The sequence below is a fragment of the Typopeltis vanoorti genome, chromosome 3, assembly GCF_054136105.1.
Source record: "Typopeltis vanoorti isolate ZY-2024b chromosome 3, IOZ_Tvanoo_1.0, whole genome shotgun sequence".
NCBI classification, from domain to species: Eukaryota; Metazoa; Arthropoda; class Arachnida; order Uropygi; family Thelyphonidae; genus Typopeltis; species Typopeltis vanoorti.
In genome coordinates, this window is record NC_143551.1 from 161613147 (window position 1) to 161636342 (window position 23196).

Consider the following 23196-nt stretch of genomic DNA (forward strand, 5'->3'; position numbering starts at 1 on the left):
CGTCCTGGCCAGTTGGGGTGTTAATATGTATGAAAAATAGTTTCATTTTTGATTAACCAATTGTAAACCAATTTCTTACCAATCTGACCAGATGATCATCAGTATCTACATGGTACATTTTAAGCAATAGATTCTGGTGTGCTACATCATAAAAAGCTTTGCTGAAATCCAAATAATTTACATCACAGCCATTATCTATTTGTCTCATGACCACATTAAATCTGTCTTCATGCTCCATATTTCAAAGGTTAGTTATCACTTTTGTGAATCTTCTCCAGACACTTTCTAACATATCGTCATCACCATGTAAACTAAGCAACCAAAGAGCTATGCACAATAATTCATATGAGGACTGATCAAGGCCTCATACAATGAAAGCATAACCTATTTCAAGGTGCTATCAAGGCAAGCAGTACCATTTGTGAATCAGCCAAAGGCCAACAAGCTAAGAGGCTGTGTTCTTGGATTACGTTTTTGTAAGATCGTGTGTTAGCAGTTCACCGATTTTCTTTTCTAAATGAAATGGCAGATTTAAAGGAACAAAAAATCTGCATTAAATTTTGCTTCAATCTCAATAAAACTGCTGCAGAAACTCACCAAATGAATGCTTAAGAAAGGGTTTGATAATAATGAGCCAAAGCAAAACTTTTTTTTCTGGTGCAATGACCAGAAAGAAATCTGTGCTACTGTCTGCAGGGAGCTCAAAGATCAAACAGAGATTATCCCAACTTCATTTCCAAAAGTCATAACTAATGAATCACAGATTTATGTTTATAACTCTGAGAAAAATAAGCAGCAGTCATTGTAATGGAAGTCATCAAATTCACCATGGCTGAAAAAAGCCAATCAATTTTGCAGCAATATCAAGTCAATGTTGATAAGTTTTTTTTTTTTCACATCCAGGGCATGGTCCACAAGGAATTCCTCCCTCCTATTCAAACTGTCAACAACAAGTTTTACTGTGAGATTTTGAAGTAGCTAAGGGAGAGAGCATTTGACCCAAATGTCCTGACAAGTGGAAGAATAATGACTGTGTTCTCCAGAATGACAATATGCCTGCCCACACATCATTCATTGTTTGAGAGTTGCTGACTCCCAAAAAACACGACAGCCATTCATTTCCCATCCCCTCCATTCAGCTGAAATTTCCCATGATGAAATTCCAGCTGTAAAAGGTATTATATTGACAAAACTAAAGAGATCCAGGCAGAATCACAGGAGATGCTCAACACAGTCACACTTGAGGGCTTACAGGGATGAATGGAATCATGGGAAAACTTCTAGGTTCGCTGTATACAAGCCCATAGTGGAAGGCTACTTGGAAGGAGACAATGGAAACTAAAAGTCAAGATAAGTAATATTTTTTAACGGTCAAATTCCCTGAACAATTAGATAGCACCTCGTATTGCTACATGTCAAGGTCCGCTGTATCGACTTTACAACTTTTGCAATGTGGCCCCTGAATGTCAGATCCTTGTTCCCAGACCTCTCTCATCTCAATGTCTTTCAAAGTTTTCCCCACCCATCCCATCGCTGCTTACCAAATTTCAAAACCTTATGCTTTGCAACACTGAGTTTACAGTTATACTTACATATCTATTCATACAATCTATGAATGGGAATGTAACCTAGGATCAGCTTGACTCTGCATAATTCTCCCCAATTTTACATAATCTGAGTTACATATTACCATTTAAACCTATCCCATTATCATTAATATACAAGTTGAACAATAATATTCCCCAATAGAGGAAGGTCACTAGTTAACACTAGTGACTTTCCTCTTACAGGATACTGCACTCTCAAATACAACTTGCAGATACTATGTGACAGCCACTCACCAATCCAACTCACTAGTCTGTTATCCAATCCCATCCATTTCAATTGATTTAAACAGTTTGTCATGTGGCAGTCTATCAAAAGCTTTTGCAAAATTTAAGTATGCCACCGTATACACATTTCCCCTTATGCAGTACATCCATCAGCTTGTTATAGTATAAATTGGAGAAACATGGTTTCCATTTAACAAACCCGTGCTGACAATCAGAAAGAAACCTCTATTATCAACCCAGATATACAGAGTGGTATACAGTTTGCAGCCACAGCCTTATCACCATCCTTATACAGTGGAAGAGTTATACCTTCTTTCCACTTTCTAAACACGCATGCCAATTCTACTGCCAACTCCCTGAAACATTCCCTTAAGACCCATGGTGATGTCATTAAATCCTATTGACTTACTGCAAGCTTATTTCTTCATACAACTCCTGCTTGCTCACAATTAAGTTATCCTCTCCTATTTTTTCTACACATGACCTTCTTGTGATTTCACCTTGATGAGGATGAAACACCCTTATAAACTGTGTCCTCTCCAGCTCACCATCCTGATCCATTCATCAATCTTCCTACTTGCCACATATTTGAAAAACTCTGAAAAATTCTTGGCCTGATTTTATAATTTCTGCTCACACTGCAGTTCTTAGTGACAGATCACCTTCCTATCCTGCAACTGATTCTTAGCATTATTCATCTTGTGCCATCTCCAAAGTATCCTCATCCTCCAAATTTCGTGCTTAATCTCTTCAATCATCCATTTGACTCTTACCATATTCAGCTTTCTGTTTTCTGGAATACATCTACATATTGATGTTATTAAATATCTTTTGTTAGATCCTTCCATGCAGCATTTATCTCCTTCCTGCTTAACTCCTCATTCCATGTTAAAGCTTCGAGCTATCTCCAAAGCTTTTCAATAATCACCAGCCTTGAAGTTCCACATATATATCCTTTCCTCAAGAAAGTTTTCATATGGCTGGCCACCATCCAAATGATCACCTAATGGTCACTCTCACCAACTGGAGGAAAATGTGACACCTCACTCACAATCACATCCTTTGATAAAGATAAAACAATTAGATTTAAGACTCTCAATCCTTGCATGCTCTTCCTTAAATACTGCCTAAGATAGCTGCCACTAAGGAAATTCATTTTCCTTACACACCAAAATATTCTTCGTTTCAATCTATATTACCATAATTAAAATTACTTATAATAATCACCCTTCCTTTGTTCACTAATCCAAGTTGTTTATACATTTTGTCATCATCACCCTCCATGTTCTCCAGCCTATGGCATCATCCGATTAAATATCACTTCGTAGCACCCTCCACTTCACATCATACTGACTCAAAATTATTGCTACTATTTCCATCTCGCATCCCCACTCTGTGTTATTCCAAATAAAGAAGCAGACAAAAATATAAAATTCAGGTATGCTTAACTGTGGGATGGTGAGACATTAATATGGATTAATCCCTATTAATACTGTCTTTACTGTTCTCAGCATAAGTTCTCTGCATAATCGTGTTCTCAGCATAAGAACTTCACACCAATTACTCTGTTTAGAAACTTCATCTTTCCTTCTTGATTGAGATGCTATTTCTGAATATAAAAAATTACATCCTGCAGAAAAGCACAACCTTCGACCTTGAAACTAAACTGAACAATACAGTAAAAAAACCATAAAACAACCTTTAAATTAGTAGTTCCTAATACAAATTTATAACTTAAGTTTGAGTCATGACTTCAGATTAGGAAATTGTAGCTGTCAAGTGAACTTAATGGATAAAATTAAGTAGGGCCTACAGTTTCTATCCCCATCCCTTTCTTAGCACATGCAGTGCAAATGATGGCCTTGCTAGACATGCTCAACACACTTATTATCGAACTAGGGAGCCAGTATCTGTTCCATTTGAGGATACAGCAGTCAAGTAGCTTCAGGGCCAAACCCAATGGTAATACATCTGTTGAAGGAATTCTGATCAGCTGACAAATAATCCTGTTGCTTGCCTGCTAGGTCATGCTTAGAGGAAGAATGAGTCAGTGGTGTATACAGAACACTGTCAGAGGTCATACCTGGACTGGCGTCTGGGCACTCTTTGAGTGGGAGTTATGCACAAATTCCTCATTACATGCTGCTATCCTAAGTTTTCTGAATCAACAACTCTCACATGAAAGATGGTAATACAAATATTAGCATTTTAAATACATATACAAAAAATAAATAATCTCCCATAAAAAAATATGAAAAATATTAAAAAATTATCAAAAATAATAAAAATATATATTAAAAAATAAATAAATAATAACAAGATTTTTTCCCAACCCCATATGGCATCCTCCACTACTACAGCTCATACCAACTATTGCAACATCTTGCATGGAGAATTCTTCAAAAGAGGGGAGAGATGTAGGCTTTCATCAATGCTGATATTTCTTGACAAAGGCTGTCCAACCTGGAATCACTGTTCTTTGATCTGCTCTGGCTCAAGATTTCCTTACCTCACTTTATAGCCTTCATTTGCTGCCCTTTTTGACTACTTATCACTAAAAGTTGATTTCCTAGAAATTAATTACCAAGCTTGTGAGAAATTCTTCCTAGGAGACCAATGTCCATAACACAAACTGGTCCTTTTCTCAAACTTCACAGATCATGCTGGAAAGAAAGCCAAATTATTTGCTATCAGTCACAATCTAATGCAAATAATTAATCTACCAACCAGAATACCAAATAATCCTCATCATTCTTCCAACACTTTGGACCTTTTCTGAACTAGCTTTCCTAGTTCCAAAAATCTTATCCAAATCTCTTCCCAGCCAATCTATCTCGTATCCTATGGCACTATGAATATGCCAACTAGGATGACCTCTAGAATTTTTATATCTATTTTCCATGATCAGATTGCCATTTTGGTCTCCTGATTCAAACATCTGCAGTGAACTAATAACTGAAATAATCCTCAGTGGAATGAGAGCCTTCATTCTTCACTTCATATCCATATCGAAACCCTGGTTATATTAAAAATGTGGCTATGCAGTCCATGATAAAAATACAGCACGTTCAATGGCTTAAATCAAGAATTCCTTGTTCTTATACCCAAAAAAATAGTCTAGTCCCATGATTGGTTGGTTGGTTGGTTTATAGTTTATTTGGCACAAATAAACTGAATAAAGAAGGGTGACATTTTCCCCATTAGTTTTTAATCTGTAGCATGAATAATTAAAAATACTGGTACATTTATGTTAGCATCATATATCTTTTGTTTCTTACTTCTGTTTCCATATGCTGTATCTACGGTATTACTTGGTTGGGACTTTGTCAAGGGCCCTGAAACATTTGCAGATGAAGGATTTATGCTCAAGAAGTTTTGGGTTGGGTGCCAGAGCAACCCACTCACCATGGAGCCACACACTGACACCCACTGCCTGGCAAGCAATGACTGCGCTCACGAGTGGAATGCCAGGGTTACCCTGGATGCTATACCAGCACTACAGCAAGCCTAGGGACCCGTTCCCATGGGAGTGAGAGACTTACTGCAACACTGTTGACATTTGCAGGCAAGCCCTCTAGTCAATTGATCCTGGCTAGGCCATCCAGGACCGCACATCTTGCCAAAGCAGGGGCCAAAGTAGAGCAAGACTACCAGAATACCACTTTCCCGGATGTCCACGGTTCGCACCACATGGCAAACACGGTGGCAGGGCATTCAATCCCAGTGATCTGGAAAGAAGGAGAGTGAAAAAAGACTCTGAAAAATAGACCAAAGAATATGGGAAGAAAAGCAAAGAAAAAGAGGAAGAATGAAAAGGGCCAGTGCCATCACTGGGAGGTCCCCTCCACCATTTAAAGGTTCCCCACATTGAGGGGCTAGTTCTATGAAGGATTGCCCTCTATGGGTGCTGCTGGGGGAGAGGCTTAACAATTAAAGTTTTCCAAATCTTGGGTAGCTTAATACAACCATATTTATTAAGATTAGGTTGGTTTTTTAAATCTGCTGCTCATTCTAAAAGTCTTTCAAATTTGTATTTGTTTTATTTGTATAAAGCTATCCAACAGCACCATAGAGGATGCCCCCTAACGGGACTTTAGGCATTGAATCTAATCTTTTTCACTTATTGTTTTGCACATTTTTGTGTTTTTTTTTACAATTTTAATATTATTTTAATACTGAGATAATGTCTCAGTGACTGAGAAGAAATATAGGACTGATTAGATGTGTGCTTAATTATTTATTTGTGCTGCATTAATTCAATTAAACTTTATAATGAATTCCAGCCAGCATGCAAGTATGAATAATTAAAACATGCAAAAATACAGAAAAGAGAGTTTACAAGCTTACTTAGGGTTACGTAACAACCTTAAGCAGCATATGGTGGAATGTACTTGTGACTGAAGAATACTGGGTCTAGTAAGAATACCTGAGAATCTACAGAAATAGTGCAGATGTCGCAGCTATGTAAGAGGATTTGAATAAACTAGACAGATGGGCAAATGAACAGCAGAATCAACAACAGAATCAACAAAGCTGGTATGGCAGGAAGTCAATTGAATAAATTCATATGGAATAAGAGAGCAATTAGTCAAAACACTAAATTAGCTGTATAAAAGACAGTGTTCAAACCAGTTTTAACTTATGGATCTGAGAGCTGGGTCAGAAGTAAAACACTTGACCAAAGACTAAAGACAGCAGATATGAGTCCTGAGAAAGATTAGAGGCGTAAACAGATGGCATCAGTGGCAATATCATATTAAAAATGAGGATATTAGGAAAGAACTTGACATTGTCAGCATCCAGGAATGCATTAGCAGAGCGAATCTCAGGTGGTATGGTCACTTAAACAGAATTGGCAAGGAAAGATTAGCACAAGTGTTCTCTGCCAGGTTGGCAGGAAAACGACCCAGAGGAAGACCAAGATATAGGTGGATTGATACGGTACAAAGTGTCTTAGATAATATAAATATAAGATCTGATTTTTTTTTTTTTTTTTTTTTGGGCAGCAAGAGGGATTCGTAGTCATATGTGTGTATGTGTTGAAAGCTCCTGATAAGATAAGTGTTATTTTAAGTTATCGTTGATAAAATTACTTGAATATTACGTAGTTTTGTTTGCCTTGCGTATCTTAGTGTGCCTGTTTGTGTTTTTGGTGTTTCATTTTATAATTTGATAAAATACGTTAGAAGTAAGTACGGCTCCGGTACGAAGGAAAATGGCGGCCAGTAATGATGGTTCGCCATCTTCATTCAAGAACGGTAACATAAAGGAAATGATTCGGTGTACTATCTGCGAGATGTACGCTTTGCGGAGTGCGGTCGGAGTGTGGTTAGATGATAATAAAGGAGTGAATGTGTGTAGAAAATGTAGGGAGAATGAGGAATTAAAGTGTATTTCGGGTCGTGACTGTCATATTTTTGTCAAACTTCAGAATGAAGAAAATAGGGATATGACAAGAAATGGCGAGGTTGTACTAGAGAACTGTGAAGGTGTGAATGATAGTATTAATTCAGAGCATATTAATGGTTTTAAAGAGAATAAAAAAAAATGAGATAGATACAATGAGTGAGATCGCGTTGTTGAGTGGTGCGATACAAAGGGCAAAACAGCAGCTACAGCGTATGAACAAAAGTCAACTGAATGAACCAGCCAATAATAAAAAGTATGATAGGAAAAATAAGCGTATGAGTGTGAACATGAACAAAATGAAGGATAGAGTGCTGTATGGAGACTTGTTAGTACGAGGTGTGTGTTAGTAGAGGATTTGACAAAATCGTACCAACCTGGTGCGACCATAAAGAATGTAACTGAGTCTATTAGAGAGCAAAAGGAAAGAGTGAAAGAAATGATTGTTGTGGCAGGTACGAATGATTTGAAAGGATATAAAATGGAAATGATAGAGGACCTGAATGAATTGTTTGAGGTAGCAAAAGAAAAGAGTGAGAGAGAGTTAGAATGATTAGTCTTTTGCCACGGTATGACAGTGAAATGTTTAAAAGGAGGGCCATAATTGCAAATGACTTTATGCGTGGGTTATGTATGACGAGTGGTGTGGAATTTGTGGACGTGTGGAGTGAGTTCGATGGGTGAAAGGATCTATATAAGATGGATGGCTTGCATTTGAATGGATACAGTGTAAGGAGACTTGAAAAAGTGTTGCTGAATGTAGTGGATGTGCAAAATCAGGGAAACTAGATATACAGTCCTTAGGGAGGCAGTTGAATGTATGAATGAGTATAATATGCCCAAGCGAATAAGGAAACAAATCGGAATGGGATAGTTAATATAAGGCATCAAGGTAGGGTTGGGGCTAATAGGGGTCTTAAATTTATGTACACGAATGCTAGGAGTATTAGGAACAAGAAGGAAGAGTTTTTGGCCATGATTGGCACTTCCAGACCACGGGTTATTGGTCTTAGTGAATCATGGCTGACTGTAGATGATATAGCTAGTGGGATTGAATGTGATGGGTATAATGTGTTCAAGAATAATAGGGAGATAAAATGGGTCGAGGAGCAACTCCAAGGAGTTGAGAGACACCTTGGAGTTGCCCAGAATAATAATAATAATGTTGGAGTCTTGTAATCTTGGAGACAAGTAAAAGACTTATTTGGAGCAAAATTGTAGATAGGAAGTTAGTACTGATGTAAATTTTTCATGTAGGACTATCATATCCTGTACACCCCCTTGAGGGTATATGGCAGGAATTTGATGATGATGATGATGATATGGGGATGTCGGTTTAATGCAACAAAATGTAAAGTCTTGAAGTTTGGGATACATCGATGGGAGGCTGCATACTCGATTGGAGGAGCTGTACTAGAGAAAGTAGAGGGGACAAGAGATCTGGGGGTGATGATTGATAGAAACCTGAAATTCAGGGAACATATTGCAAAGGTGGTGAAGGTATCCCAGAGGACTGCTGCAATACTGAGAAGGACGCTGACCTGCAGAGATCAAAAAGTTATCGTTCCATTGTGTAAAATCCTGATCAGACCACGCTTAGACTATTGTACTAAAATTTGGTCCCTTGGATTTGAAGGGGATAAATTAATTGTGGAAAGGGTACAGAGGCAGATAACAAAGATGGCTTCAGGACTGTACAATGTTAGTTATGAGGATCGACTGAGGGAATATTTATGTCTCTTTCTATCTACCAAACTGCAGAGTTTGGCAGATAGAAGGAGAGGTGATATGATTGAGACTTTTAAACTGTTGAGAGGAAGTTAGGGTTGACACTGGGGAGTTCTTTCACTTGGTGGAACAGCAGGAAGGAGCTATGACAAGGGGCCATCCCTGGAAGTTATGAAAGGAAGCTGTGAGCAGGAGGGCGAGGAGTGGTTTCTTTGCATGGAAGGTGGCTGAACCATGGAATATATTGCCTGATAGAGTGGTGAGAGCGAGAATAGTCAATGAGTTCAAGGAGTGGTATGATAGACTGTGTTTCCTAGGAAGGACCTCCCACGATGAGTCTTTTGACTGCATGGAGGCCTGAATAATAATATGAAAGTCTGGAAACACACAAAAATATCATAAAAATAAAAAATTACATATATGGGACAATGAAATAAAGACAATAATTGAAAATAAAAAACTGGCCATCAAGAGGTTTAAGTAGCAAAAAAACGAGAAGATGAAATGGAATATAAAAAATTTTTAAAAAAAAGATGAGCAATAGCCAAAAGACACAGAGAAAGCTGGGAAAAATTTGTATCATATCTAGAAAATGACGTACAAAATAAGATGAAATGTGTATAAAATACTAATACAAATGAATCCAGATATAAAAGAAACTGCAAAAATAAATTTCGAAATAGATATAAAAGAATTCTTGGATTACTTCACAGATCTTTGGACAGATAATACTAATATGAAAAAAAATTACACCAATGATCTACAAAATGCTTTAAATATACAATAACAATGAAAGAATTAAAGGACAACCTTAATAAAATAAAAAATGGCAAAGCAGCAGGAGAAGATGGGATAAACTCCAAACCATATAAATTTGATGGGGAAAAAATTCATCAGATTATTAAAATTTTTAAATGAAATATAAACAAATGGACAAATACAACAGAATGGAATACAAGTATAGTAATACCTATATTTAAAAAAGGGGATAAAACAAAACCTGCTAATTACAGAGGTATTAGTTTATTGAATAAATGCTACAAAATATATAGTAGAATGCTTAATGAAAAATTGAAAATACACAGTGAAAAGATATTATTAAAATGTCAAAATAGATTTAGAAAATGACACTGTACAATGGATGCAGCTTTTTGTTTAAAACTACTTATAGAAAATTTAATTTAGAAACTCATCTTTTGTTTATAGATTACGAAAAAGCATTTGACAAAGTAAAAAGATATATACTGCTTAATATATTACTTCTTCAAGTGCCATCTCCTATCGGAGGCCGGCGACCACCTTGTCAAATTTTGAGCGATTTTCAGCAACTCTGAGTAGTCTCTCAGAGTTCATGCCAGTCCACTGTCTGATGTCTGCCAGCCAAGATTTTCTTCATCTTCCTTGTCCTCCTCTTTTATTTATCTTCCCTTTTATAATCAATTGAAGTATCTTATATTTTTCATTACGAAGTAAGTGACCAAGATATGCAGTTTTCCTTCTTTTTATGGTATCTAAAAGTTCACATGATTTCTCCATTTGTTCCAGAACTTCATGATTGGATGTTTTTGCTGTCCATGGGATTTGGACAACAAAGTTGTCTTCAAGTCCAAGTTTCTGCACCGTACAGCAGTACAGACCACACATAGCATTTAACCATGCGTACTCTAAGCTCTAAATTTAAACTGCAGTTACATAGTGTTGATTTCATCAAGAGAAAATTTTTTCTTGCCATTTCAATTCTAACATTTATTTCCATTTCTGAACTGCAATCTTCATTTAACCAGCATCAGAGATATTTAAACTTTGCCACGCTTTCTATTTGTTTCCCATTTAAAGAAAGTGCTGAATTAAAAATTAGTTTCTTGCTTATGACCATGCATTTAGTTTCGCTGATATTCATTTTTTAATCCCATTTTTTCGCTCTCTTCATTCACTAGCTCCAAAAGATTTTGAAGATCCAGAATATTGTCAGTAAATGGACCAATATTTGCAAAAAAAGAATGAAAGCAGATAAGAAAAATGCAACTAGCATTTGGATACAAGCAAACAAACAAAAAAAAATGAGTCCCTGGTTATAAAAATTAACAAAACTGATATGACTAACTGGAGCAAAATGCATGGACCCTTAGAATGAAAGAAGGTAGCAGCTGAAAATGCATACTTGACAATGGTAGAAAGAAAGAAAGAAAAAAAAAGGAAGGGAGAGAGAGCATAAATGAAATGGGAATAATAAAAGTGTTTCGATGTAAAAAAAAAATGCAAGATAGTCATTTTTGATGGACTCAACAAGTATGAAGAATTGATAAGATGTCAATTAGGAAAGTATATTATGATGGTAGTAGGAAAACTGCCTCAAGGGATGTCAATAAAGTGATGGTGAATGTGTTTTCCCTCAAGAAACATATGGAATGGGAAATGATGCTAAAGATCAAGTTAACAGGAAAAATATTCAAGCAGTATATCAATACTATCAGAAGGAAATTAAACTGAAAGAAAGTGATGATTTAAGTCTGAAGTAAATATAGTCTTATGAAAAACACAAATGCATATATAGCTTCATGGGAAGAAAAGAAGGGAACATGTACCTTAAAAATGAAGAACATCATGTAAAAACTTTCTAATATCCTTTTGCAATGCTTGTGACTCGCAAAGTGGGGTCTCCCATGTTTAATGCCCTCCTCCTCCTCCTCCTCCAGGGGACCACTTGACACTTTCAGATTGGCTGATGAAGTTTCTGTGGAATGTTTAGCAGTTTCAAGCAGTCCGCTAAGTTCTAAAACCCCCTTAACTCTTTGTCCTGCAGGTTTCGCTGGTCAGTAATTACAGTCTGTTATTTATACAGACTTATATAAATAAGAGTGTTACTACATCCCATACTGTTTCATAGCCGAATAAGAAACTCAAAGAGTTTCATAGCCGAATATAGTAAATATATAAAGTTTGGCGAGTCCAAGCGTAAGCAAACACCTGGATAGTGTTATAACTGACCCTTTCGGGAGTGCAACACTGAGGCAACTCATGGTAAGGGTGGATCAAGCTCCGATCACTATTCTTGATATTTCCCCATAATGTGAAACCCAGCTCCTAGAAACTGTATTACTGTTCTACATTATGAGTGAGAGAAGGTCACTACCCAGACCGGTTTCAACCTTTATTGAGGTCTCATCAGTGAGTAGACCTAGAAATGCCAAGTTTGTAGCAAACAGAACTTACATATACCCTACTATGAGAATTGCCAAGAAGGTGTCCAAATAAATTATTAATTATATGAAGAGCCAAAGGCTTCAATTCGGCAACATAAACTTATTTAAGTTAAGGGATATTACATCCCATACTGTTTCATAGCCAAATAAGAAACTCAAAGTTTCATGCTGAATATAGTAAATATATATAGTTACTATATTCGGATATAGTTACTATATTCGGCATGAAAACTCAGAGTTTCTTATTCAGCTATGAAACAATATGGGATGTAATATCCCTTAACTTAATAAGTTTATGTCGCCGAATTGAAGCCTTTGGCTCTTCTTATAATTAATAATTTATTAGGACACCTTCTTGGCAATTCTCATAGTAGGGTATATGTAAGTTCTGTTTGCTACAAACTTGGTATTTCTAGGTCTACCTACTCACTGATGAGAGGTGGATGCTAGATATATATGAGAGGCTCTGCTTGGGATAGGTTTTTGCCTGTCTCTGAGTAGGGCCACCACTGAGATTATTGCTCTGGCTGGTGGTGGGGTGAGCCTGACATGGGGTAGAGCCAACACTGGGAAGTTCTTCTCGGTAACGGAGTGAGTCTGTCACCGAGTGGAATAACGCTGAGTTGGACGGTCTTTCGGCCACTATTGAGTGGTCTAGGGATCGTCCTAATTTTTAGAGAGGTCTTTACTTAAATACACCTCAATAAAGGTTGAAACCGGTCTGGGTAGTGACCTTCTCTCACTCATAATGTCGAACAGTAATACAGCTCCTAGGAGCTGGGTTTCACATTATGGGGAAATATCAAGAATAGTGATCAGAGCTTGATCAACCCTTACCATGAGTTGCCTCAGTGTTGCACTCCCTAAAGGGTCAGTTGTAACACTGTCCAGGTATTTGCTTACGCTTGGACTCGCCGAACTTTATATATTTACTATATTCGGCATGAAACTCTGAGTTTCTTATTCGGCTATGAAACAATATGGGATGTAATATCCCTTAACTTAAATAAGTTTATGTTGCCGAATTGAAGCCTTTGGCTCTTCATATAATTAATAAGAGTGTTACTCTTACTGTATAAATCTGTTAAAATCGGTATGATGGTTTTCATTAACACTACATGGGGACTGATCATACGAGTAGCAACATACCTAAACAATAATATTCCTTTACACCAGCGCTTCCCAAACTGTGGTCCGTGAAATAATGAAAACAAATTTAAAATGTTTTAAGTCAAAGTAGATTTTTTTTATCTTAAAAGAAACGTATTTAATTTTTATTATTTATTTCTTTTTTGTTAATTTTTATATTTTAATGGAAAAAATCACGTCGCTGTTGGTTCACAAATTTTGCTTCCTGCGTATTTCGGCGCTTAATGAATATTAGTAAATATATGCTTATTCATGTAAGTTTATTTCAAAGGTATTGATAAGAAGCACAAAAAAGCTTACAAACGCAAAATCTTGAATATAAATTGTATTGAACATAAATACAATAAATATTATAATGATATATGTCTGTATTACGATTTTTTTTTTCGATGGGGGTCGCGAAATATTTTAATTTTTCCAAAGGGGCCTTTACATCCATAAGTTTGGGAAGCACTGCTTTACACAACTCAAAATATGAGAATATAGGTACAAGGTTCAATCATTAAGGATATTAATGATATTATTCAGTTTGTAAAAGTATAGAGGTTGACTAGCAATTTTTTTTTTTTTTCATGTTAGAAAGCAGATAACGAAATAGGTGACACATACCCTATTGCAGGCTAGCAGACACTGAACATGAACGGACCAGTGGCAGAAAAGGCATGTCAGAATTTGTACAATACCGATACAAGCTAATGCTATCATCCCAGCTTCGAAGTACTCTGAGATTCCATAAGTTACTACCCATACATAGAACCAAATAACATAAATAACAACGAATGGGCCTGTATATCCATGCAATAAAATATTACGAGGATTATATAACGTAACACTGTGAATCAATTCATCTAATCCATCTGCCATTGCTACACTACAAATATCAACTATTAAATAGAATACGGATATATGGATGAGAATTTCTCAAACTTGAATGACCTGTAACTAAAACACTGAGCCCGGAAACATATGTTCACGCCATGCGTCAACTCTGAAACTAAACGTTAGCCGCTGAAATTTATAGATGGCACTAATAGTCGAGTAATAAGTCTGAAAAAAAAACAAAAAAAAACATTATTACAGGTAGGCCTCGCCTTACGACGACTCGCACCTACGACGGCCAAAATTATTATTAAAAATTCTCTAATTTAACTTTGCCGCCAGCATATACATATATATTTCACATTGCTTTTGTACACGCATCGCAGCATCGACAAGCAAAGCCTATCACCAATTTCTTAAGTTTTTATTTATAAGTATATGCAGAGCGCCAGCGCCTAGTATTTTTCTTGTGTGTGCGATTAATGTTCGGCGCCTTTCCAAAAAAGTTTTTTTTTTGAATAAAGTGAATAAAACGAACAGGAAATGAAAAACAAATGAAAGCTGCTTTACAGTACAATGTTATCTACTGATTAGTCCTGCTTATACAATTTTTTTTTTACACGGAAAGTCCGAAGACTCATCGGGGAGGACACCTACCACTGTCTCAACTAGTACACCGAACCTCTACTACGAATCATCGCCATCCACCGCCCACCTCCACCACAACCACAACTCGTATTTTTTTGTCTGTAAATTGCGTGTGTTCTGAAGGGCCGATTTGTCTGTATGCGGGAAGAAAAACCCGAATTTCCGGGAGAAAAACCCTGCTACCTCCGTATGATATCGGCTAACTCACCTTCGATTGAAATCGTTCCAGATAAAGATTCCTCCCATCGCGACGAGAATCGAACTTAGCCCTTAGTTCTTCCAATTGCGCTACGGAGGCGCTTTTGAGTCCAAGAGATGCAGTTGTCAATCATCATAACAGAAGTCTCAATTATAACTCTAGCACTTCACATGTGTATTAATTTACCATATATATAATTTTTAGTCTCATTTTAGTGTTTAAAATAATGTAACATTAGATTTTCGGTTATTTATTATGCTATTTACATATATACAGGGATTCCCACCCACAAGAAAAACACTGGAAGTATTTATTCATTATTTTTATCAGATTTTGCTAAATTAATTAACTCTTCAGAAACAGTAAAATCTGTGGCTGATAAATGTTTTAATTTTTCTTTTGTCAAAAGGAGTCCATTCATCAATGCAGTTTTTTTTTTTATCTTGAGATTTCATTGCGTGAATCTACAGTCAACTCATTTTTTATAAGATAGTTACATTTAGTGCATCCACACTGTATTTTCTTAGCAATTTCACTATTAGGAGCAATTGTTTTCAATACAGTTGGAAGAGTATCCATAAGCCACAAAATCAGATTGTGCTCAGCATCCAGGGCTGTTCTGTTGGTTTGCGACTTCTGAGTGCAACATTTTTGTGCCCCCTTTTCATTAAAAATTAAAGGATCCCGAAGTACAATAACACGTTAAGAATAATTTTATTATACTGCACATTAAGAGAAATGTATATTAAAATAAAGAAAAACACAAATAGTAAAAAAAAAACTTATTTTTATATAATAAACAAACATACTCCTGTAATGTAACATGGAACACGACAAGAAAAGAAGAAGAGACTCAGAATAACTCAGCGGCGTGCACTGGAACGTAGGATTTATAACACAAACAAAATGGAACATGTTAGAATCACGGAAAGAAGAAAGAGATCGGGCATAAAAGATATGGTAAGTGCAGTATATGAAAGCAGGGTGAGATAGGCAGGTCACATTGCCAGACTCAGGAACAACAGAGGGATATATAGAATATTCAAGTGGCAACAAGAATAAAGAGAAAACTAGGAAGACCACCTACAAGATGAGAAGATCCACTAGTGAAATCTATGGGGATAACATGGAAGAGAGAGAGAGAGAGAGAGAGGCTGAAGAGCGAGATCTTGGAAGCATCTTTGTGACCTGCACTCATGGAGAAATCCTAAGGGGAAACACAGGTCCATCAAGAAGAAAACTCAAGAAATTCCTAGAATGTTTGTTCACTGTGCTGAGAGCAGTGATTAAAGTAAGTTGTGTTGAAGCTCGTACCATTTATTTAACTACCCAGCGACTCAGCCCTTCACTGAATCTCTCACATTCGAAGGTGACAAATATGTACAAACAGTTCAGTGTATTATTTTTATTCCCTAATTTTTTATGAACGTGTTCGATTATATCGCCCCTAAATTGTGCCGCCCGGGTTCTTTGCACCCTTGTACTGAAGGAACCTGTCTGTATCATATGCACATAATCTTAATTCTGCCTCTTAAATTTATTTTTCCGACTGGTATTTGGAACCGGATTTAAAACAACGACATTACACCTAGTGTGCTTCTTTTAGATTCTACATTCTACTAGTGTTTTGGAGTGTTTGCATAACGAATCAATAGACATTTGCTATCATTAACGCTTATATCACAAAATTTACAATAAACAGTGTGTTCTTTACTTTCACCTGAATAAATCCAGGATTTAAGAAAGGGATCCTCAACCATTCTTCTTTGAATTTTTGCTTATATGATTTTTTCATCTTTTTCGATGAACCTTGTAAACCTGAATTTGAATCATAACTAGCATCGCTTTCTCTTTTATCTGAATTATCTGTGTGAGAAGTGGCTTCTTGAGTGGGAAGGGCTGGCATTGAGATCTTCACTTTCAATAGCTCGTTTATGTACTTTACTGACTCATGCACTACACATTTTCTCCTGAGATTTAGAATCAAATTTAAATTTAGAACGTTTTTCTTGTCACTTGTCCATATTTAAAAGTAAAATCTAAATAATAATATTTTCGATGAAGAAATAAACAAGTTTTTGTTAATAAAATTAATAAAAAAAACTGGACTTCTTATAACGCGCTAGAAATGTTTGAACAACGAAGAATATATTTTCATTGGCCAATGCCAGTCGTATTGCCTGAGTATGGGATCGTTGGGGGGGGGGAGAGAGAAGACTAGCAACAATGAGAGGAGTAGGGAAAAAAGAGAAATCATATTCTTGTGTCACTGAATGTGACATATCGGGAGGTGGGAGAAGAGAAAAATATTCAACTCATATGTCTAACTCTCATGTTGTTATTATTATTCGGAAGGGAAAAAAGTACTAGATCTGTTGGTGAACGTGCTAGAACACTAAAAATTTATAAAACGTACTAGATCTAGTACGAAAGTACTAGATGTGATCACCCTGAACAGTACTACTAAAGAAAACCATGTATTTTCGTATATCATAATGCTAGTTTTAAAGACGAAATCATTACAGAATCGATAATACTAGCCACTCAATTGTGAACTTTAATGGAAAATGTATCATACTTCGTTGTCGAACGTTGGAGTAGATTAGGCGCCGATTTTTATCTCTAGCATATCCCAGAACACGTAACAGAGTTCAAGATTTGTACTATCAATGGAAAAGAAATGGAACTAGCTGAAGAATTGGATAAGTACAATATCGGCATAATAGGGGTGATTGAAACAAAAAATACAAAACAGGTGAGATATTTCTAAGGGACGAATACAAAATGTTGTTTTCCAGCCATAGTATTCAACACTAGATATGAGCATAAACATGAATGGTAGGCAATATCAAGTAGAGTGATGTGGTCAAATATTCGAATGTAGAAATGGACAATGAGACTTACTTGCACTTATGGTCATACAGAAGGTTCTACCAAGGAAAAAAATGGAGAAATTTTTTGAAGCAATAGGGAAGGCAGCTGGCATAATGAAAAAGGAAAAGTTGGTTCTTGCTGTAACAAAAACTAAGAGAAATAGAAATGTTTAGGGTAAATATAAATGCTTTGGGAAAATTTCAAAAAAAAGCACAAAGCTAATAATAATGGTAAATGAATGCTGAGTTTCTGTTCAGAACATGGAATAGTTATTATCAGCACGATGTTCCAACATAGAAATGTGCACAAATTCACATGAAGAGAAGATGCAAGAAATAAAGAAATTCTCATTCGCTATTTTATAACTGTTGGCGATGTTTTTTTCGAGTGTTTCAGGAAAAAGAAGTATACAGAGGATTTGAAATGCGAAGTAATCATTATTAAGTTTTGAAAGAATAAAACTGACTTTCATATTCAAAAGATGTAAGAAAGTTTTAAAAGGAATCAAGGTTGAGCAGGTTTCAGAGGTGAACTGTAGACTCAAGTACACAAACATCATTGAAGAAAAAATGAGTTAGAAAACAAGAACCAAACCTTGGGAATTCAATGTCAAATCCTAAAGAAAATATTGATTGATTCAACTAGAGAAGCGTGTGGTGAGGTCAGTGCCGGCACTAGCGGTTCTGGCGTCCGATGCCCGAATTTAAGTTGAGCGCCCTTTACTTTTTTTTAATATACCGTACTTAAAATTGAAAGATTTTAAAAAATTAAAAAGTATATTTTTATGTGTACTTTAAAATAATAAACATACATTAACCTCCCAAATGGCCAGGACTATATACGTCCAGCAAAATCTGGATACGATGCATGCCATCTGTTGAAAGAACATGGATAAGAAGTACAATTTACCGGCCATGTCCATTAGAAGATGTGATAATCCTTCACACTGAAGAGATCACTTAAACCAGATTAACTCGCGATCATAACTGTCACAGTTGTCTATAAACAAGAAACGCAGTCCCTTGTTCTTCACTCTCTGTCCAAAAAGAATCCGAACTTTTCGAAAATTGAAGAAACTAATGGGGTTAACTGGCTTATCTTTTTGTTGTCGAAAGCTACAACCTTTCATTAGTGTTTTGTCAACTGTTTATGACATTTGTTTCATTAAAAGCCGAGTTATAGTGTTAAAAGTGACAGTGTGTTTTGAAAAACGGTCGGACGTCACGATATTCATGCCATACGCGACGAATTCTCGCTATCAATGGCTTCAAAACATCGAGATAATACTCACGATTGACCGTTTGGCCAGGTGTAACGAATTCTTTGTACATAATGTCCTTGGAATGGTAGAAACAAATCAGCATTGTAAACAAAATTGACGTAAACTGGGTTATATATTGGCCGAAGGATTTTAATTGATACTAAGAAACCAACACGTTTCACCAACTTAGCTGTTTGTCTTCTACAGGGTGAATAAAAGAGATACAAAACAACTTAAACACTTAAACTGTTCATGAAAGAATGAACCGAATACAATTGTATTTTTTACAAATACAGAAGAGCGCATACATCAAACGCATCGAGCGTATATGATGTCAACTATTGTCATGCAGGAACGTTCTGTAATTAGCAGGGAAAATTAACTTTGGCATGCTTAACGATATTATGAGGGTCTTTCAAATATCAGCTAGAAAATCCTTGGTTTCTATTGATGTTATGTTTAGAACGCATGACTGTTATGGCTTCTTTCATGTATCTGGAATGGAAATCTTCCTCTAAATAGGGCATGGAGCTTTTCCCATACAATGGTATGGTTCCTCGAGAAATGAAGGGCAAACCCAGAATTGTCTTTTTTGTTATTGTTTGCATCTCCTACGTGTTCTTTTTTTCTAATTTCCAAACTTCTTGAGATCTGACCAATGTAATTTAATCCATATGAACAGCGGATTTTATAGACACCGGTATATTTGAAGAAGGCATGACTGTCTTTCGGAGATCTTAAAAAATGGCGGATAGTCTCTAAAGGTTTAAAAGTCATTCGTATTTCATGTGGCTTGAGGAGTGTAGAAATCTTTTTAGAAATTGTCCCATTACTACAGAAGATAAAGATCTCAAAGATGAACTATCCCACATATCAAAAATCCTGATAGACAAGGGTTACCCCAAAAAAAATTGATCCATAAGATACTTTTCTGCGATCCCCCCCCACAACAAAAATCAGAGGAAATACGTTATAAATCCACCATCGCCATTCCTTATGTTCGAACAGTTTCTAAAAAGATTGCTACACTCTCAAGCCACATGAAATACGAGTGACGTTTAAACCTTTAAAGAATATCAGCCATTTTTTAAGATCTCCGAAAGACAGTCATGCCTTCTTCAAATATACCGGTGTCTATAACATCCCCTGTTCATGTGGATTAAATTACATTGGTCAGACCACTAGAAGTTTGGAAATTAGAAAAAAAAGAACACGTAGGAGATGCAAACAATAACAGAGAACACAATTTTGGGTTAGCCCGTCATTTCTCGCGGACAAACCATACCATCGAATGAGACGAAAACTCCATGCCCTATTTAGCGAAAGATTTCCGTTCCAGATACATAAAAGAAGCCATAACAGTCATCCTTTCTACACACAACCTCAATAGAAACCAAGGATTAATTCTAGCTGAAATTTGGAAGACCCTCATAATATCTAATTACAGAACGTTCCTGCATAACAACAGTTGATATCATATACGCTCGATGCGTTTGATGTACGCGTTCTTCTGTTTTTGTTAAAAAAATACAATCGTATTCGGTTCATTTTTTCATGAAGTTTAAGTTGTTTTGTATTTATTTTATTCACCCTGAAGAAGCCAAACAGCTAAGTTGGCGAAACGTGTTGGTATTTCCTACTTAGTATCAATTAAAATCCTTCGGCCAATATAAAACCAAGTTTATGTCAATTTTTCTTACGTTCAGATGGTCGAAAATAACCTGAAATCATTATAAATCAACATCGTCTTTACTTTTGACTTCTCCAAGCGACTTTTTTTTGGATGCCCTTCTTCAGGTGGTCTCCACTCAGAAATCTGGCACTTTGTTTCGGGTTCGTACTCAACACACCACGTTTCATCACCAGTAAATATCGTTTCAAGGAAGTTTGAGTCCTTACGAGCGGTTTTAATGAGGTCCTTGCCGTGTTCAATTTCATACATTTTTTGGTCGTCGGTCAACTTGTAAGGAACAAATCGCAAATTCAATTTACGAAGCCCCCAACTCTCGGTCAAAATGTTGTGCACAGTTGATTTTGAAATCCCTAATTCCTCTTGAATCAATCTCATGGACAATTTCAGGTTTCCTTTCATGAAATCACGAATCACGCACTTTTTGGATGTTAACTTTCTGAGCTCTTAAAAAATAACCCTCCTACACTTGAGTACCTGATAAGCATTCATCACCGTATACATTTTGAAGCATTTGATGCGTTTCGGTAACACTTTTACCAAGTTTAACACAAGAGTCAATCGCAGCTCTTTGTTTGAAACTCATTTTCCAACCGTTCGTAAACACACTGTCACTCTTGGCATAATAACTCGGCTTCTAATGAAACAAATGTCATAAACAGTTGACACAACACTAATGAAGGTTGCAGCTTTTGACAACAAAAAGGTACAACAGGTGACGCCAATAGTTTCTTCTATTTTCGAAAAGTTCGGTTTCTTTTTGGACATGCTGGATAACTGTACTTTTAGTTATACTGGATAGACTAAAAATATAGAAATTATTTTTATAGTACAATTTTTTTATGCCAGGACAAAATAAGAGATTCATGCATACTTTCTTCACTTAAATATTGCATTACCTTGAAGAATCGATGTCATTTTTAATTTTTGTACTAATTTTGATTAATCGCTTGGTCATAATATAATTTATTTGTTCTGAAAGAACTTAATCCAAGCTGATTATTAAAATATTTTGGAAAAAAAAACGTTCTGTTGTTATTCTAAATTATGTCATTTTTATTTTTGTGCAGAAGCTATTGTTCAAATGTGGTTGTGTCAGAAAGATCGGATGTGCAGGTCAGTCCAAGGAGATAATTCATCATTCTGACTGATGAATGCATGCACAAGTACACCCATGTGCGAAAAGATCTGTGTAATATGCATTTTGGGCAGTTAAGATGGACAATGGTTATTAAGGGTGCCAGTTGGGATTCTGAGAGGAACAGTAATTCTGGTTTCGATGCCTGTAAGTGGTGGTGCACATCGTTTATATTACTGTTTAGGCTGAGGATGTTGGTGAAGTGGATGTACAATTTTTTTTCTAAGAATTAATGTTTTTGGTGGTTTTGTTGGATTTCTGTTGTTTTTATGACTTTCTGGTTGGATTTATGTTGTTAATTATTAACACTTATTACTATTTTGCCTATTTTCATAAGGAGTACCTCTCCTTATGAAGTTCCAATTTTTGCTATGTGACCTTTGAATTTCAAAATCTTATCCATCCCATCTACAAAATCCATAGCCGCATCTGTTTCTTATAGCATGATACTGCCAACTGGAAATATCCACTTAATTCCAGAGTGCATAAATTGAAATTTATTAGTTTTGAATGTACATTAAATTTATCGTGTAATTCATTTGCCCACAATTCTAGCCCATTCAAATTATTTTGTAAGTACTGTATATAAGTAACATATAATTAATAAGTAGCATATCATTATTATTGATGTATATATTGAACGAGAATCGTCCAATGACTGATTCCTGATTCCCATCCACCGTATACGGCTTTCTGGAACCTATTCTTCAACAAGCCACTTATTTAATTGAAGAATTTGTATTACAATCTCTGTTCTTCAATTTATACAAACCTTTCATTCCATCTTTTTATCCAAATCATGCATGATATTGTAATGAAATGTGAACAAACTGCTAAAAATGACTTCCGTTTAGAAAATCCACGGTGTTATTTGCAGTGTACAGCTTATCCCTCAACCGAATTCTGTATGAGGCACTAGAAACTGCACCACCATCACCACCACAACTGAATTGATACACCGGTTTTTGCTACATGCTTCTACAACGGAATTATAGTACTTTCTTCCTTCCTCTGATATTTTTCGTGAGCTAACTTTCAAGTTATACTAACATGTTAAGGGCCTAGCCAATTCAGCTGAACATTACATTAGCATATGTTCTGATATCCCATCTAAACTTATTGAGGAATTCTTAACCTGATCATGCAACAGCTCAATTATCTCCTTCTCGTGCATATCGATCTCTTCTTACAATGTAATAGTAGTACTACTGTGTACCATGTTACACAGACGTAGTTGAGAGACAGCAAA

General features: G+C 36.1%; 1 protein-coding gene across 5 annotated transcripts in view; it reads right to left on the reverse strand.

Moving 5' to 3' along the window:
• The window catches only part of LOC150108709 (endoplasmic reticulum transmembrane helix translocase), a 647746-nt gene extending 633460 nt beyond the window's left edge, over nucleotides 1–14286 (reverse strand). For all 5 annotated transcript variants that reach the window (XR_016548145.1, XR_016548143.1, XR_016548146.1 and 2 more), the window contains exon 1: nucleotides 13928–14286. Coding sequence is in view for 1 of the 5 variants with exons in the window: in XM_090390936.1 (XP_090247062.1) it covers nucleotides 13928–14182 (255 nt within the window). In the remaining 4 variants the exon portion in view is untranslated. The remainder of the gene's footprint in view (nucleotides 1–13927) is intronic.
• Nucleotides 14287–23196: the final 8910 nt, after the last annotated feature.